This window comes from Ovis aries, chromosome 18 (genome assembly GCF_016772045.2).
Source record: "Ovis aries strain OAR_USU_Benz2616 breed Rambouillet chromosome 18, ARS-UI_Ramb_v3.0, whole genome shotgun sequence".
NCBI lineage: Eukaryota > Metazoa > Chordata > Mammalia > Artiodactyla > Bovidae > Ovis > Ovis aries.
In genome coordinates, this window is record NC_056071.1 from 43099860 (window position 1) to 43116722 (window position 16863).

Consider the following 16863-nt stretch of genomic DNA (forward strand, 5'->3'; position numbering starts at 1 on the left):
AGCAACTCAAATGGCACTTGGTGGGAAGAAGTGGGAAACAGATGTGCCCTTGATGCGTGACTCAAATATCTTACCTGGGTTTGAACAAACTGGAACTTTCTCCTTGAGACGTCTGCCTTTGTGTGCTAGCTGAGTTAGAAGGAATAAGCTGTCCTTGAGCTGTGCTTCCTTAGAAGGAGAGCATAACAAAGTCATCAACATATCGAAGAAAAGTAGAGCTGTGGGCAAAATTCACACTGGCTAAGTCTCCTCTCACTGTCTGTGAAAAGTAAGTAGGGTTTTCTGTGTAGCTCTGAGGCATAATGATCCAAGTATATTGATGTCCTTCCCAAGTAAAGACAAGTACTGGCTATCTGGATGGACAGGAAGGTTGAAGAAAACACTACATAAATCTTTAACTGTAAAGAACTGTGTTCTCAGAGGGATTAAATTGAGGATGCTGTGAGGTTGGGGGCTACGGGGTGATGTGGTATGACTATACTGTTTATGGCTTAGAGATCCTGAACAAAATACCAGCCTCAGGAATGAGACTTGCCTGTGGGAAGGACTGGTGGGCTACAGGGACCAAAGCATGGGATGATGAGTCTCTTCTGGAAGTGTGCCTTGACACTTGGACGAATTCCTTGTAGGGCCTCAGGTCTAAGAGACTATTGTCTGAACTGAGGCAAAGATTTATCAGGATCTACCTGGATCTTAATTGATAGTGCCTAAATCTTGAAAGATGATGCTGTGAAAGTGCTGCACTTAATATGCCAGCAAATTTGGAAAACTCAGCAGTGGCCACAGGACTGGAAAAGGTCAGTTTTCATTCCAATCCCAAAGAAAGGCAATGCCAAAGAATGCTCAAACTACCGCACAATTGCACTCATCTCACACGCTAGTAAAGTAATGCTCAAAATTCTCCAAGCCAGGCTTCAGCAATACGTGAACCGTGAACTCCTTGATGTTCAAGCTGGTTTTAGAAAAGGCAGAGGAACCAGAGATCACACTGCCAACATCTGCTGGATCATGGAAAAAGCAAGAGAGTTCCAGAAAAACATCTATTTCTGCTTTATTGATTATGCCAAAGCCTTTGACTGTGTGGATCACAATCAACTGTGGAAAATTCTGAGAGAGATGGGAATACAGACCACCTGACCTGCCTCTTGAGAAATCTGTATGCAGGTCAGGAAGCAACAGTTAGAACTGGACATGGAACAACAGGAAATATAAGCGTGTAATTTTCCCAGGAGGTCTTGGCCCCCCAAAATGTACAGGGACAGAAGTAACTAATGAATTCCCTGAAAAGAATCTATCTCAGAAGGCAAGGAGGCCAACTGACTTACCTTCACAACTGTGTTTGGAACTCACACCATTTGGACCATTCTGGCACCCTAAGGAAGAGGGCCTGAAGGCTGGTGGGGTTCAAGACACAAGAGTGATAAGTCTCTATGTCCACAAGTGTGGTAATAGCCTCAGCTCTGATAAAAGAAGGTCCAACTCTCCCAATGGTGCTAGTGGGAGTACTGGAAAGACCCCCAAACTTTTCTCAGAACTTCATGAGTGTTTGTTTACAAAAGGGAGGTACATTTCAAATTTCTCAGGACATTCATGAAAAGGGTCCCAGAGGGTAGCTTTGGGCTGCGTATTCGCAGCCTTCGTTTTAACTTTGGGTAATTCTTCCAGTGGCCAGGCTGATTATGATAGTGGCAGGGACCTAGCCTTGAAAGGAGCCCTGGAGAGAATTTTGGTCTTTCTGTTGAGGTAGCTGCTGAGTGGCAGTGGTCAGATGCTGCCCTAGACGGTTGCGACAGCCCCGAGGCCGAGTGAGGCCAGAGAGTCCCGCCTCCTGTCTGCCTAGTCCGCCGCCTCTTTTTCACGATGTTCCTGCTTCTGAGCGTCTGCTGGAGAAAAGGGGCGAACGGCCCCTTTAGTCGCGGCGCAGCTGGGCAACCCCTCCGCTGACAGCACCGCACGTACTTGCTGTGCATTTGTGTATAGGATTGTTTTAGAGAGATTATTCACTAAATTCACCAAATCAGAAGTGGCCATTGCTTCAAATCAAAAAAGTGCATTTTTAACACTTTTTAAACATTTTTTCTTGTGCATGATTGATTATGAAACTATAACTTTAAATAAATATTCTTTACTAAAATATATATGTAGCTATGCCCAAACCATGAAATGTCTTGTTTTTTATCTGATGGACACTCCTGGTTATTTTTTGTTTTCCCAGCCTTTCATAAAAATAGGTATAACTAAATTTACCTTTTTAGCTCTACATGCATCATTAGATAACTAAATTTAGGTAACAGTTATATTTTCAAGTAAATTATAGTAATACCTGAATTTATCTTTTTGTCACAGGTATACAATACAACTTATATTACAAAGTGAAAGAAAGATTTGGCATGTTGTTTTTTTGTCTACTTTTAGTTGACCTGTGACAGTCTGGAGATAATGACAAAAATGTCAATGCCCCAAATAAAACCATTAGAATTGCTGTGCTTTTCTCTTGCTATAAGTTGTTCTTTTGCAAAAGACTGCTCTTCAATTGCATATTTGTGTTAAAAAATAACTATTCTAGTTTTTCTTGGAATGTGACTTGCATTTTGAATTTTCAGTAAACTAAGAAATGTACTTGTAAACCATGAAAATAAGTTCTGTGGCAGTAAAAATCATGATTTGATGTTTGCCAATTTGCAAAATAAAATCATGCAATTATAAACATTCCACTAATTTTTTTTAAGAATATAAGCTGTTGATTACCCTTCTTGCCAGTTAACAGGAAAGGGATTTTTGAATACATGTAATGTAGAACAACTGGCTTGTTTTTGACAGCCAATCCATGGAGCCTTGAACAACTGGTTCTTTATTTTTCTTTTCAACTTATTGCAGTTGGTTTTTGCTGTTTTGGATTGTCTCAACCCCTTCCTATTGCCACCAGACAGCACTTGTGTACCTTAGCAACAATAGATGATGAATTTCCATCTAATTAAAAAATACAGATGGTTTTCAAATAATCAACTTCTGTTTTTAAGGTTTTCAATTTGGTTTTTAGGTCATCATAGTTATATTCAGGATAGAAAGTATACAAGAATATTAAGCAGAAAAAGAATTTTGCATAGGAGAGAAAGGAATAACTAAGATTGTAGCTGTGTTGGGCCTGCAGACACATAAGATATGCTGGGCCATAACTTTGGGGAGTATTTATGAAATTTGACTGGCTTGCAAATCGAATTCAAAGTATCAAATGAAGCTCCTCTTCATGACCAAAGTAGTGTATTTTATTTTTTTAATATAAATTTATTTTAATTGGAGGTTAATTACTTTACAATATTGTATTGGTTTTGCCATACATCATCATGAATCCGCCACAGGTATACACGTGTTCCCCATCCTGAACCTTCCTCCCTCCTCCTTCCCTGTACCATCCCTCTGAGCCGTCTCAGTGCACCAGCCCCAAGCATCCAGTATCATGCATCGAACCTGGACTGGCGATTCGTTTCATATATGATATTATACAGGTTTCAATGCCATTTTCCCAAATGGTCCCACCCTCGCCCTCTCCCACAGGGTCCAAAAGACTGTTCTATATATTTTATTTTTGACCTCTACAACTGGTGAAAATTGCATGAAAATTCTCATACTAAAAAACTACAATAAAAGACCACTTACCTGGAAATGCTCCAAGTACAGTAATGCAATAATGATTGCAATCATAACTTTTTAATTTGGTTGAACACTGGGAAAAACTGTAAAAGTTTGAAATGTTCCCTCTTACACACACACACACCCCTAAACAGATAATAACTTATTCCTCACATTTGTTATTGTAAAATAGAAGCTTGTTACTGCCCTTTGCTCTTCTTCATGTCTCACTTAACGTTTCTGCTGCTGCTACTGCTGCTAAGTCGCTTCAGTCGTGTCCTACTCTATGCGACCCCATAGACGGCAGCCCACCAGGCTCCCCAGTCCCTGGGATTCTCCAGGCAAGAACACTGGAGTGGGTTGCCATTTCCTTCTCCAATGCATGAAAGTGAAAAGTGAAAGTGAAGTCGCTCAGTCGTGTCCTAGTTACATATAAAGTATTTCATATAGGTGGAAGCAAAATTCGCCTTCGAGGCTCTTATTTCAAGGTATCTTGGCTAGATCGCCATCCATAAAAGAAATGCAATACGTAGCATCAATCTTTCATTAAAAAACATGTTTTCAGCAATCACATCTCATCACAAGTCTTTGAAGCACACTACGAAGCCGCTCATATTTCAGAAGTACTGAAACCAAGGTCTGGGAATGACTGCCCGGGATGCAGTTGGTGAGCGGCTGCGTGAAGATTCCGAAGTCAGACTCCCGGTAGAGGTACGAGACATGACGTCACTGGTGGTGCCAGGCGGCGAGCTCCGGACTTGGGCCGGGCCGGAAACCCTGCAGCATAACGCCCCGCCCCGCCTCGCCCCGCCCCGCAGTTGTGCAGTCTAGGCCGTTTCTGGCAAAGCCCGGGGTGCCGAGCCGGATGGGCGGGGCGCCAGTAGCCCCGCCCCACACAAACCCCACCCAAGGCCTCCCTGCCCCGCCCCTCCCGCCGAGGCGTGGCGGGGCGCGGCGCTAGGCGGGCCGTGCCGGTGAGTCCCACTTCCTGACCTCTGGCTCGGTCCGCAGCTGGGCGGGGAGGCAGAGGATGGAATTGGGCTTATCGACCATAACCTTGTATCTCGCCAGCGCCAGCAGTCCTGTGGCGGCGACAGCGATGGAGCGGGAGCCAGCGAGCCGTGAGGAGGGAGAAGCCGTGAATGCCTCGGGAGCTGCGGCCGCCCGGCCGTTCAGGGAATCGGCACAGCAGGTAGGTGGGGCCGCAGAAGGTTGCGACAGCCCCGAGGCTGAGTGAGGCGAGAGAGTCCCGCCTCCTGTCTGCCTAGTCCGCCGCCTGCCCTTTTGGGCCGCCCGGCCTTCCTTCGAGCAGGCCGTCCGCCGGAGGTTCCGTAAGGAGCTCTTCACGGTGTTCCTGCCTCTGAGCGTCGGCTGGAGGGAAGGGGCGAACGCTCCTTTAGTCGCGGCGCAGCTGGGCAACCCCTCCGCTGACAGCGCCGCAGACTCCAGGGAGGCCTCGAGTGTCGCGGAGTGAGGTTGCGGCTTCGGGTCTGCGATAGCTAGAGGGAAGGCGTGTACCCGAAAGGCTGTCCTTGGAGTAGCTGGAAGCCAGGTGGCCATGGCTACAGTCACTTCTCAGCCTCTCCTTTTGGGAGCGCCTTACTCGGCATCTGCTCTTTGGTTCGCAGATAGCAGCTAGGTAATATGCGTTTACAGGCTTTCCCCCGCATTTAAACCTTATTACTTGTGCACAAGGTGTACGTTTATCCCCATTTCACCAACGAGGTAACTAAGGCCCAGAGCTGCGCTGTCCGATAGACCTAATGCTATCTGCATTGTAAGTTGTATTTTCATTTAAAAACTGAAAAGAAACCAGTGAAATTAATTTTGATATTCTATTTAGCCCAGTTTGTAAAAAAAAAAAAAACACAAAACTTGCAATTTATATGACAGTTACCACTGAGATATTTCATTGTCTCTCTGTGCTAGTCTGAAATCCTTTGTGTATTTCAACACATCTCCTCTTGAACTAGCCACATTTCAAGTGAGTCTTAGTCACACGTGGTTAACTTATAATAATATAAGTTTAGAGCATTAGGTAAGGTTGGAGGTTTGTTTTGTTTTGGATTTCGTGTCTGAAATAGTAGTAGTAGGATCTTTGGCCAAGTAAAGCTAATGAAGGAATGGCTTTACCTGAAACCAGCTCGTGTGCTCAGTCGTGTGCGGAGTCGAGCTAAGCTCTTTGGGACCCCATGGACTGTAGCCCGGCAGGCTCCTCTCTCCATGGAATTTTCCAGGCAAGAATACTGAGGCAGGTTGCTATTTCCCACTCCAGGGAAGAAACCAGCCCAGGAGTATACAGTTTTGATGTTAAAAATCCGAGTTGCTTCTGCGTAAAATCTTCCCGTCCTCAGTGAGAGCAGAGCTTTTGAGTGGCTTCATTTTTAAGAATAATTACCTGAACGTAAGACATTTCCCCCAAACTACAGATTCCTGGAGAATGGTGCCCAAATGTTTGTTCTAATATTATAAGTAGTTTGCCTTAAAAAAAAGTTGTCCAGAGGCTAGACTATATTTGGAGTTGTTTTTTCTCCTGCTTAGAAAGGAGGAAGGTAACCTGCAAGAAGGAATTCGAGGGTAATGCTAAATGGTTACAAAGCCACGTGTCATGTTCAGTTGCTCTTGTTGACAGGAGCTATACTTGAGCTGACCCTTTTAGTCCACAGCGTTTGATGTGTTTTCCATTTGATTTTTCCTTCTCTTACTGGAATTGTTTCGGTCCCGATTTCAGCTTTGAATCTGTCTAGTAGCAAAGTATACGTATACCTGTACTGATTTACCAGATGAATGTTGGAAGAGAGGCTCTTTGTTGCAACTTAGTACTGTTATGTTATTTTTGCACTCTTGGTTAAAAAATAATAAAATAAATATTCAAACGTAAAGAAGGCCCATAGAGCAAAGAGGCAAAAATCATAGGGATCCCCCCATCACCCGTTTCTCACATTCACTTTCCCCAAAAGTAACTGTTAGGTTTCTGGTGTATTCTCTCTGGGATTGCCTGTGCATATATAATCTTGTTATACACAAGTGGGTTCATATATACACACAGTTTTCTAACTTTCCCTTTGTGCTTTCTCATGCACATTCCTGTAGCAGAGATGTTTCCGGGAACCCCAGATCTATGCCCAGTTGACCACAGAAAGAGGGGAGAAGCCACTGAGGTGGAGACTTGGGTGGAAGGAGAGCCTGCCATCCTCTGTTTATCAGAACTGAGAAATCCCAAGGGTCATGTCGGGAAGGAAGGAAGAGAAAAGAGCTTGGGTCTGTGTTTAGAATTTGGCTTCAAACCAGGCCATTCAGCATCTTCTCCAACTCGACTTTTAAGCAGAATCTCAGCTTCAGTATTATTAAAGGAGTTAAAATTTCAGTACTACTTGTTCATTTGTTTTATTAGCACCCCTGCTACCAAGCACGATGTGCCAGGAGCTGTAGGCTAAAGGATATAGCAGTGAAGGATACATACTGTGCCTACTTCCATGTTGCTGATCACCTGTCTAGGGAAGATGATGCAGAATAAATTCCAAGCATAATACATGTTTTTAAGAAGTTCTGGGTACTATGGGAGTATATAAAAAGACAATTGCCGTTGAAAACAGGCCAAAGAAATAAGATAAGCAGATTTAAACAGCACAGTTAACCATGAAAGATAATAAAATGTTAATTGACATTGCAGTTCATAATTTCCTGGTGTTAGAAAATTGTTTTGTCAGATCATTGGCATTTGTTGAAATGGAGTTTGTGTAGTTGGCAGTGACAGTTTTCTTACCAGCAGGCTTATTGTTTATCTGTAAAAATGAAACCTTTGCAAATTCAGAGAATAGCTTTCATAATTGTTGGAAATTTTGAATCAAATTATTGTCTGGTTGGTTTTACCTATCAGTATCTCCCTTAACTAAATCCCACTCCACCTCCTTGCCAAGCAGAGGTTGGAATCACTTGGCATAGGTTCTTTCACAGATTTTTTTTTTCTACTTGATAATCTGGTTCCTTAAGATGAGGGATCGACAAACTAGAGCCTGTGGGCGGCCAGATCCCACCAGCCACTGACTTGTATAAAGTTTTATTGGAACATAGCCCATTCATTATGTATTGTCCATGGCTGCTTTTGCAGAGTTCAGTAATTGTGACGGAGATTACATGGCCCTCAGAGCCTAAAACATTTACCATCTTTCCTGTGTGGGAAAAGTTTACTCATTCCTGTTTAAGCTGTTATACCTAAAGCTTGGGTTTTACTGTATCAAAAATGAATATTAAAATTTTCAAAAAAAAAATAAAATTTTCAAAGAAAACTTGAGTGAAAAATCTCTTTAATAAAGATCTTTATATGGAATGTGATGATTAGAATAAATAAAATGCCTTTTGAAATTGCATATGATGTATAGAGTACTCAAAGTTCTGTTTGTACTTAACTAACTTTGGCATTAGAATGAAAAAATGTGACTCATGTTTCAGCCTTCCTCTTTGTAGCTTTTTTTTAAATCTTTTTGAAAAAAATATAGCCAAGAGTCAGTTAATGGAGTTAGATAAGTTTATACCAGTTATTATGACCCAGCCAGAATGTTTTTATTCATTAAAGCTGTCTATAGAAGACAAAATAGTTAAACCAGTGAGAGACACCCTTTCTCCTTTGCCTGTGTCTTAGAAAAGAAAACTTAAACCAATGAGACATTGTTAGAGGGAGAATGAAAACCTTCTTCAGCTCTGATGGGAGTCGGGTGGGGATGGAATAAGGCATCATGATGGGCTACAAAAGGTCTCAACTCTGTTCATTGATTGGGACTGGTGCTTTAGCATCAGATCCACCCAATTCATATGATGACTGGAGATCTAACCCAGCTCCTCTGACTTTTCCTTGCCTATAAAATCTTGGTCCAAAAGAAGACATTGGTGTCAGGACAAGCATAAACCAAATTTCATGTGAAGGTGGAAAAAATGAGATTGGGTAGGAACGGCTCACCATGCTTAGGGATTGGTGATAGAAGAATGATGGTGTGGGTGGGCCATTTGTTGTCCATCTTATTTATGGAAACTATAAAGGGGTGGTTTTCCTTTATTAAGGACTAGGATATATTTGAAACCTCAAGACAGCTAGGGAGAATTGTGGGTTTTTTTTTCAGGTTATTTTATAGATAGGCCATGTTGTCAAGATTTTTATCTCAGTTTGTTCTACATCAGTTATAGTTGCTGTCAGTGATGTTCACGTGTGTCATGAAACAATGCATGGATTCTTTGGGTTGGATATGCTGCTGCTGCTGCTGCTAAGTTGCTTTAGTCGTGTCCGACTCTGTGTGACCCCAGAGACAGACGGCAGCCCACCAGGCTCCCCCGTCCTTGGGATTCTCCAGGCAAGAACACTGGAGTGGGTTGCCATTTCCTTCTCCAATGCATGAAAGTGAAAAGTGAAAGTGAAGTCCTCAGTCGTGTCCGACTCCTAGCGACCCCATGGACTGCAGGCTACCAGGCTCCTCCGATATACCTGGATTCAAATCCTGGCCTATGACTAAACTTCCCTTTGGAAAGTGAAGGAAAGAGAAGAACCATATCTGTTTTCTAAGAAGGACTTTAGAGGGTTAATAGGAAATAATTCATAAGAATAAAGTTACTTATACTTGCATAACTGGGCAATTCTGGGCAAGTCCATCCATTATTTTATCAGTGCAACTCCATGTCTTTGCAGGTGCAATTCAAAAAACTTTCCTAGGTTTGAACAACAATCATGGGTTTAAATTATGTGTTGGCATATCTCCAACTGTAAGAATTCTTATCATCGTGCTCAGTCACATATGACTCTTTGCAACCCCGTGGACTGTGGCCTGTCCTGAAGTGGGTTGCCATTTCCTCCTCCAGGGAATCTTCCTGATCCAGGGATCAAACTCATGTCTCCTACATCTCCTGCATTAGCAGATGGAATCCACCTGCCAATGCAGGAAATGTGAGTTTGATCCCTGGGTCGGGAACCTCCCTTGGAGAAGAGAGGCAGCCTCCCTTGGAGAACGAAATGGCAACCAACTCTAGTATTCTTACCTGGGAAATCCCATGGACAGAAAAGCCTGGCAAGCTGCAGTCCCTGGGGTCACAAAGAATCCTTATGGAGGATGAAATTTTTGAACTCTGGACTCAGTCCTGGACAGTCCCACCAACATGAAGTCTAAACATGGTAGTCATTTTAGGTTTAGGTTTAAATTTGAACCAGTAATACAGAAACATATTCTCATCACGAAAATAAAACAACAAAACACACAAAGCATGAAAAGCCCACTTGACCACTCCTTCACCTGTACCTCCTCCTCCATCTTTATACCTAACCCAAAGGGTAACCAGTGTTGTCAGATTTTTCTTTACAATTACTTGTGCTGTGCTCTTTTGAAATCTCCTTATTAAGAAGATACAAGAGAGGCTTTCTTAGGAATTTAAACTTGGGACAAGATGACAGGGAAAAGCTCTTCATCCTCTCCCACAAAATGCGTTTGCTCTAAGTTTTGGAACATTGGCTGTATGTATGAGGTAAAATTAGTGTTTTTTTAGGAATGAAGTTTGGATATAATTAGAATTCCTTAGACTATTATAGTTTTAAAATTTGTAAAAATATTTTTACTATCAGGAAAACTGTTGTCCTGTATATATTAGTGCCTGAGAAGTCTGGAAGTTCTCATATAGAACACTGATGGCCTGCTTTCCAGATTTGGTTTACAAATGAGTTTTATTTGACCTGCACGGTGCTTTAAAGTTTTTCAATTTTAATGTCTTTAGTTGGGGCATGCTTTTGTTTAAAGCTCTACTCTTCATCTATAGTAGTATTTACTCATTTTTGGTACCTGCTTGAACCTAAAAGGCATTTGAATTTGGGACTTCTGTTTTGCGAAAAGGAGAGGTTCAGAATTAAGCTGAACTGGTTTTGGTTTGCTCACACATAACTTAACTCAAATCTAAAGACTTACCAGGGTTACCTAATACAAATTGTTTTTCTATAATACATATCTAACATATGTATATGTATCTATGATTTTCCTTTGAAATTACACATTAATTCCTTCATAATTCTTTAAAATTATTGATGTCCAGCATATCTTCACATATTATACAGCATTGGAATTGCTGTGACCTGAAGTGTACTACTTGATTTCTAAGCTTTTGACTTAAAAAGTTTAATTGGTTAAGTTTTATTTTTTAACCTTGGATGTGAGTGTGCAGAGGTTTGCTTTATTATTCAGTTCGTTAAACCCTTCATTTTTGCTGTTGATATTCTTTTGTGTGTGTGACCTGTCTTATTGTTTAAAAAACGGTTTATAGACTGGCTTATATTTCTTTATTCCCTAAATAAAGCAACCCCAAATAATTTTTTTTTTGGTTATATGGAAGAAAATTAATCTCACTTGAAACTCTCCTTTTCCTGATTTATTATTGACATTAGATGAGTAATGAAAGAGGCTTTGAAAATGTAGAACTGGGAGTCATAGGAAAAAAGAAGAAAGTCCCAAGGAGAGTCATCCACTTTGTTAGCGGTGAAACAATGGAAGAGTACAGCACAGATGAAGATGAAGTCGACAGCCTGCAGAAGAAAGATGTTCTGCCTCCCGTTGATCCGGTAGGTTTGAGACTGATGATCCTTTTGTCAGTGGGTTTTGTTCTAGCTGATTTGTTTCCCTTAAACACTGAATGGAAGGAACCATTTGCTGCTGCTGCTGCTGCTGCTAAGTCGTTTCAGTCGTGTCCGACTCTATGAGACCCCATAGATGGCAGCCCACCAGGCTCCCCCGTCCCTGGGATTCTCCAGGCAAAAATACTGGAGTGGGTTGCCATTTCCTTCTCCAATGCAGGAAAGTGAAAAGTGAAAGTGAAGTCGCTCAGTCCTTTGAGACCCCATGGACTGCAGCCTACCAGGCTCCTCCATCCATGGGATAGGTTTAAATAAACTATATTCTGGTTATAACATTGTGTTATGATTTTGGTAGAAACCAGTATTTTTACACAGGATGGATGGACCTCTTTCCTATCTTGAGTAGCGCGAATAGTCTATTTTTGAGAGTCAGAAGTTTTTTGCCAGCATGGATAGGTTTCTTTCAGATTTACTTCACTAAGCAGAGTGCTTGAATTCCTGTCCCTTTGTATTAAATGTTATATACCACTGATGGTGTCACTTCTTTTTTATATCGTCTCAAGTTTTGATTAGAAGATAGGAGTGTATAGTTCTTAACTCTGTGTTCCTCACCAGCTGAACTTAAGAATTTCTAAACTATAAAAAATGTGACTATAAAATTACGATTAGTTGTACATTTCTTAAAAGGGAATGTTGCCCTTCTAAGTAGTCATTTTGAGAGTTCAGTTGCCGAAATATTTACTGACTTTCTAAAAGGTACTGTTTTAGGTGCTGGTGATGCAGCAATGGGCAGTATAAATTTCTGCTCTTACACCAGTAGACAGAAGGGTAATAAGCAATATATAATTATCAGACTGTGGAGAGTTCTATGAAGAAAATAAAGCGGAGTAGCAGAACAAAGAAGTATTCATTTAGATTTGGTTTAAAAAATGTTACTACTAGTTTTTCTTCAGATTTGGTTCTAATAAATAAATTTTAGTTATTAAAAAAATCAGATGCAGATTCTCTATTGTAGCAAATATTCAAAGGACTGTAAAACAGTATACTTTGAAGGCAATTCCAAATGCATGCAGAATATTGTAGAGGTGTTTCCTGCAGTGGTAGAGCTGTTAGGTGGAGTGTTCTCTAGATGTCTGTTAGGTCTGGTTGCTTTATAGTGTTCTTCGTCTTCCATTGCCTCTTTGATCTGCTGCCTCGTTGCCCTATTCATTATTGAAAATGGAGTTTTGGCATCTCCAACTGTTATTGTTGAATTGTCTATTTCTCCCCTCATTTCTGTCAGTTTCTTTTTCCGTCTATTAAAATTTTCATTTCAGTTATTGTACTTTTTCAACACCAGAATTTTCATCTGGTTCTATTTTATAATTTCTCTTCATTGATACTCTGTATTTGATGTGACGTTGCTATCATACCTTCCTTTATTCCTTTGTGTGTGTGTGTGTGTGTGTGTGTGAGTCGCTCAGTCGTATCCGACACTTTGTGACCCCATGGACTGTATTTCACCAGGCTCCTCTGTCCATGGTCTTCTCCAGGCAAGAATACTGGAGCGGGTTGCAATTCCTTTCTCCAGGGGATCTTCCTGACCCAGGAACCTGCGTCTCCCTCACTGCAGGCAGATTCTTTACCATCTGAGCCACTAGGGAAGCCCTATGGTTTCCTTTATTCTTTGAACATACTTATAAAGGCTACTTTGAGTTCTTCCTGTTAAATCCAATGTCTGGTCACTCTCACAAGTAGTTTTGTTGTCTGCTTTTTTCATTTTCTTCCCAGTGTATGGGTCATGCTTTCCCGTCTCTTTCCATGTCTCATACTTTTTGGTTTGAAACTAGACATTTTAGATAATATATTGTAACAACTCTGGGTAGGCCCCTCTCCCTCTTCCCAAATCTCCACTACCCAGGATCTTGATTTTGTTGTAATATTTGCTTGTTTATTTGTCTAGTCAGTTGATGGGTTCAGTTGATGGGTTCTTTTAACGAATTCTGTTTCCTCCTCACTTGCTGTTCTCTGCTTCAAACTAGCTGATCAACTACAGTTGATCCTGTATCTTGATAGGATCAAAGAATTTCTTCCCAAGTACCCTTTACCAAAATCTTCACTGATTATGAGAGTACCCTTAAGCTTGGACTTTTCCACTTCTGTTGCAGATGAAGTCAGTTCACATGGGCAGAAATTAGGAGCAATCTGTCTGATGGCCTTCTTTTCCTCCTGGGGAAAATCTCTCAGGTAGAGCTCCAGAAGTGGGGGGTAGGGATAGTAGTGCATTTCTCTGTGACCCCCCTACTTTAGGAGCTGAATGCTCAGTTGAGGCTGGGAGCGGAAGCCTTAGGTCATGGCTCATCTCTTCTGGCATGGAACCACTGGCTAATGAACTGGGGTCAGTACCCCAGTATTCTCGCTTGCACCATGCTTAAGGTAGAGTCTCCGTTATGTAAGTGGAAGCTGATGGGAAGAAGGGAGCCCTCCCCTGTCAACCGCACTCACCTGGAAGTTAGTCTCAGGAATAGATGGCTTCTGGGCAGGTTGAGAAATGCTGATTAATGTCCCATTCTTTCTGGAAAGAAAAGCCTCTAGTTGGAATCTAGGGGTAGAAGGAGTCCTGTGTTCTTAGTTGTACCAGTCTGAAGTGGAGTTTCCATTTCACTTTGCTGGGAAGGCCTGTGATCTTGGTTCACGTATTGCATACTCTCATTTTCTTATCACATTTTCCTTTATTTTCTTGATTAGTTGTTTACTCATTTGTCATATACCCTTCGGACCATTTCCAGAGGCTTTAAATGTTCATTTTAAATAATTTTCACCAGTTTCACTGGGTGGTGGGTCCTCAGGGTTCCTCTCACTCTTTTGCTGGAAGTCCCTATCCATTCTTAAAATTATAAGTTACCCTGTATGTAACATGTGGTTGGAATTTATTTGAATTCTTATGCCTAAACTAAGACAAGAAACCTGGGTGATAAGAAACCTGTCTGTATTTCCTTCACCGGAAGGCAGCATGCTTAGTCCGAGCTGGTTTTCAGGTCTGGCCAGTCGTGGAGTAGTCACCTTGCTGTGGCCAAGACTGGACTCCCCCTGCGCTTCATGTTGTTCCGATCCCTTGACTACTGTAAATAATGCTGCAGTGAACCTGAGAGTGGAAATACCTCTTTGAGATGCTAATTTCAGTTCTTTTGGGTACTACCCAGAAGTGGGATTGCTAGATCATATGGTATTTCTATTTTTAATTTTCTGAGGAACCCTGCATACTGTTTTCCATAATGGCTACACCATTTTGCATTCGCACCAACAGCAACCAAGGGTTCCAGTTTCTCTGCATCCTCACCAACATTTGTTATCTTTTTTAGCAAAGTACCAATTATCCTCTCAGATGTTAATCACTGAAGACAGATCTAGCTTCACTTAATGTGAAGAGCAGACTGTCCATTTCCTGTTTGTTTCTAATGCATCATAAATCTGAGAACAAAGAAATTTGGGAAAGGTATTGGCCTGTGTTTAGATAGAAGATTTGTAGAGTTAAATCAGTTAAAGATAAGCCCAGGTATTTTAAATAAAGATTTAAGAATAATACTCCTGGCGTATGGTACCTGATAGAAAGTAAGAAATGGAGACCTAGGTCTTTTTACAATTTTCCTTAGGTTTTTTACCTTAGATGTATCTTAAGAATAGACATATTTCTAGTAATTCCTTTAACCTGTGGTATTTTTGTTGAGGGTTCCTCAAATATGCATATATATGTGTATTTAACTATATACATTAAAAACTTTGATTGTGCACATAATTGCTACCTACACAGATGGATTGATGCCTTTCATAATATAGTCAGAACTAAAAATTATCTGGGCTCAGTTTTGCGTATCAGATTTTAAAAAAGGAAAAGGGTGTGGGACTTCCCTGGTGGTCCAGTGGTTAGGACTCCATGCTTCCACTGCAAGGGGTATGGGTTCAGTCCCTGGTTGGGGACCTAAGATCCTGCATGATGCAAGGCATGGCCAAAATAATAAAAAAAAAATAGATAAAAATGAAAAGGACAATATACTGTAATGAGGGTACAAGGGAATGGACAGTCTCATATATTACTGGTGAATATTTATTGGTAAATTTTCTGTTGTGAAGTTTTACGTTGTGAAGGGTGAGCTTTCCAAAAGATTATATTTTGGGGCTAGTTTTTCTGTCTATAGGAATCAAAGCATTTAAGAAATATGCTTAATATTTTCAATATAGTAAATGGGAAAACCAGCAGGATAGAACAAGTGTAATAATGTTGCAAAACACATGTATGCTTAGGTTTAAAAAGGTTTTCTAATTTTAATTAATTTTTGGCTGTGCCGAGTCTTTGCTGCTGCATGTGGGCTGTCTCTAGTTGCTAAGAGTGGGGGCTGCCCTCGAATTGCAGCGCTCAGGCTTCCCATTGCGAAGAGCGCAGGCTCTAGGCACGCAGGCTTCAGGAGTTGTGACACACAGGCTTAGTTGCTCTGCAGTATGTGGGATCTTCCAGGTCCAGGGATTGAACCTGCTGTGTCCCTGCATTGGCAGGCAGATTCTTAACCACTGGATTACCAGGAAGGTCCCAAGATAGCAAGCCTTAATAGTTCGTTATTAAGGAAGCAATGGATAGTTATTCAGGAAGAAATAGGTACTTAAATTTTTGAAGAAAAGAATGAATCTGCTAGAGTTTGCACCCATAAACGGGAAGTCTTGAAGACTCTAGAGCTTATATCAGTTCTCCTTATCCAGTGTCTTAGCTCTGGAACAGGTTTGACCCATTGGTAGTTACAGTCTGGACGTTAGCAATTATTTTCTATAGAAACAACCTCAAGAGAGTTAGTCCAGTGAGAAATACGTACTTTCCTTCAAAAGCTTGCTGAAACTTTTTCTAAGTAATTTCTTGGCCCTATCACTTACTATGTGTTATAGAAATTGGTTCCATTTCCTTTATTTCTGCACTGTCCCACTTGCTGTTAAGACATACGTAGACACTAGTGTTAGAGCATATTAAACAGAGCCCCTGGACTAACCCTTATCCCACATGAGAAATGCCTTCTGCTCTGAATATAGAAGATATAGCAGATTTGATCAGGGACCCAGAAATATACAGTACTTTCTTGAATGTATTTGTTTGCTTGGACATCCATCCTTGTGTAAAGAGAGACTAAGGAGCTGCCTTACTTATGTGTCCTTTCAAAAATACTATTACCTACTTTTCATTTCATTTCCTCCTCTGCTTTAGCCTGTCTGCTAAATCTTACAGATATCCTTTTAAAATAATATTTGAAATATATGATGTTATTTTTAAAAATAATTTACATGAGAACTTGATTAGACAGATAGTGTCCACTCAAAATGACTTGAAAGCCCTCAGGTGAAAATTTTTCCTTAACCAGGAAGAAAGGAAATAACACTCAAATTGGCAACCTTGTCAGCTTCAGATATCAGGAAAAGATGATACTTCCATTTCACCAACAGAAAAGAAGCAGTTTCTAGTGTCTGTGGTTTTCAGTCTTACAGATATTCTTGTATTTGGTTTTTTAATGCCCTTGTAATCATCAGCATATCTTATCTAAGAAGATTACGGATTAAGGCTTATCTTTTTCTTCTCTCTGAGAAACCAATATGGAAACAATTAATAATATATTTGATAG

The 16863-nt window shown here is 41.0% G+C and overlaps 1 protein-coding gene across 3 annotated transcripts in view; it reads left to right on the forward strand.

Annotated features, from left to right (window-relative positions):
• LOC101118904 (signal recognition particle subunit SRP54) overlaps positions 1-16863 on the forward strand; it is a 69746-nt gene that overhangs the window by 46025 nt on the left and 6858 nt on the right. Inside the window, exons 1-3 of one of the 3 annotated variants that reach the window (XM_042235685.2) lie at positions 4567-4604; positions 4702-4822; positions 11042-11215. The exons of 1 other annotated variant lie outside the window; for it this stretch is intronic. In XM_042235685.2, coding sequence (XP_042091619.1) covers positions 4730-4822; positions 11042-11215 — 267 coding nt within the window. In that variant the 5' untranslated portion in view covers positions 4567-4604; positions 4702-4729. Of the gene's footprint in view, positions 1-4566; positions 4823-11041; positions 11216-16863 lie in introns of those variants that run through there. One more of the 3 variants, XM_027957248.3, reaches the window with a different exon arrangement.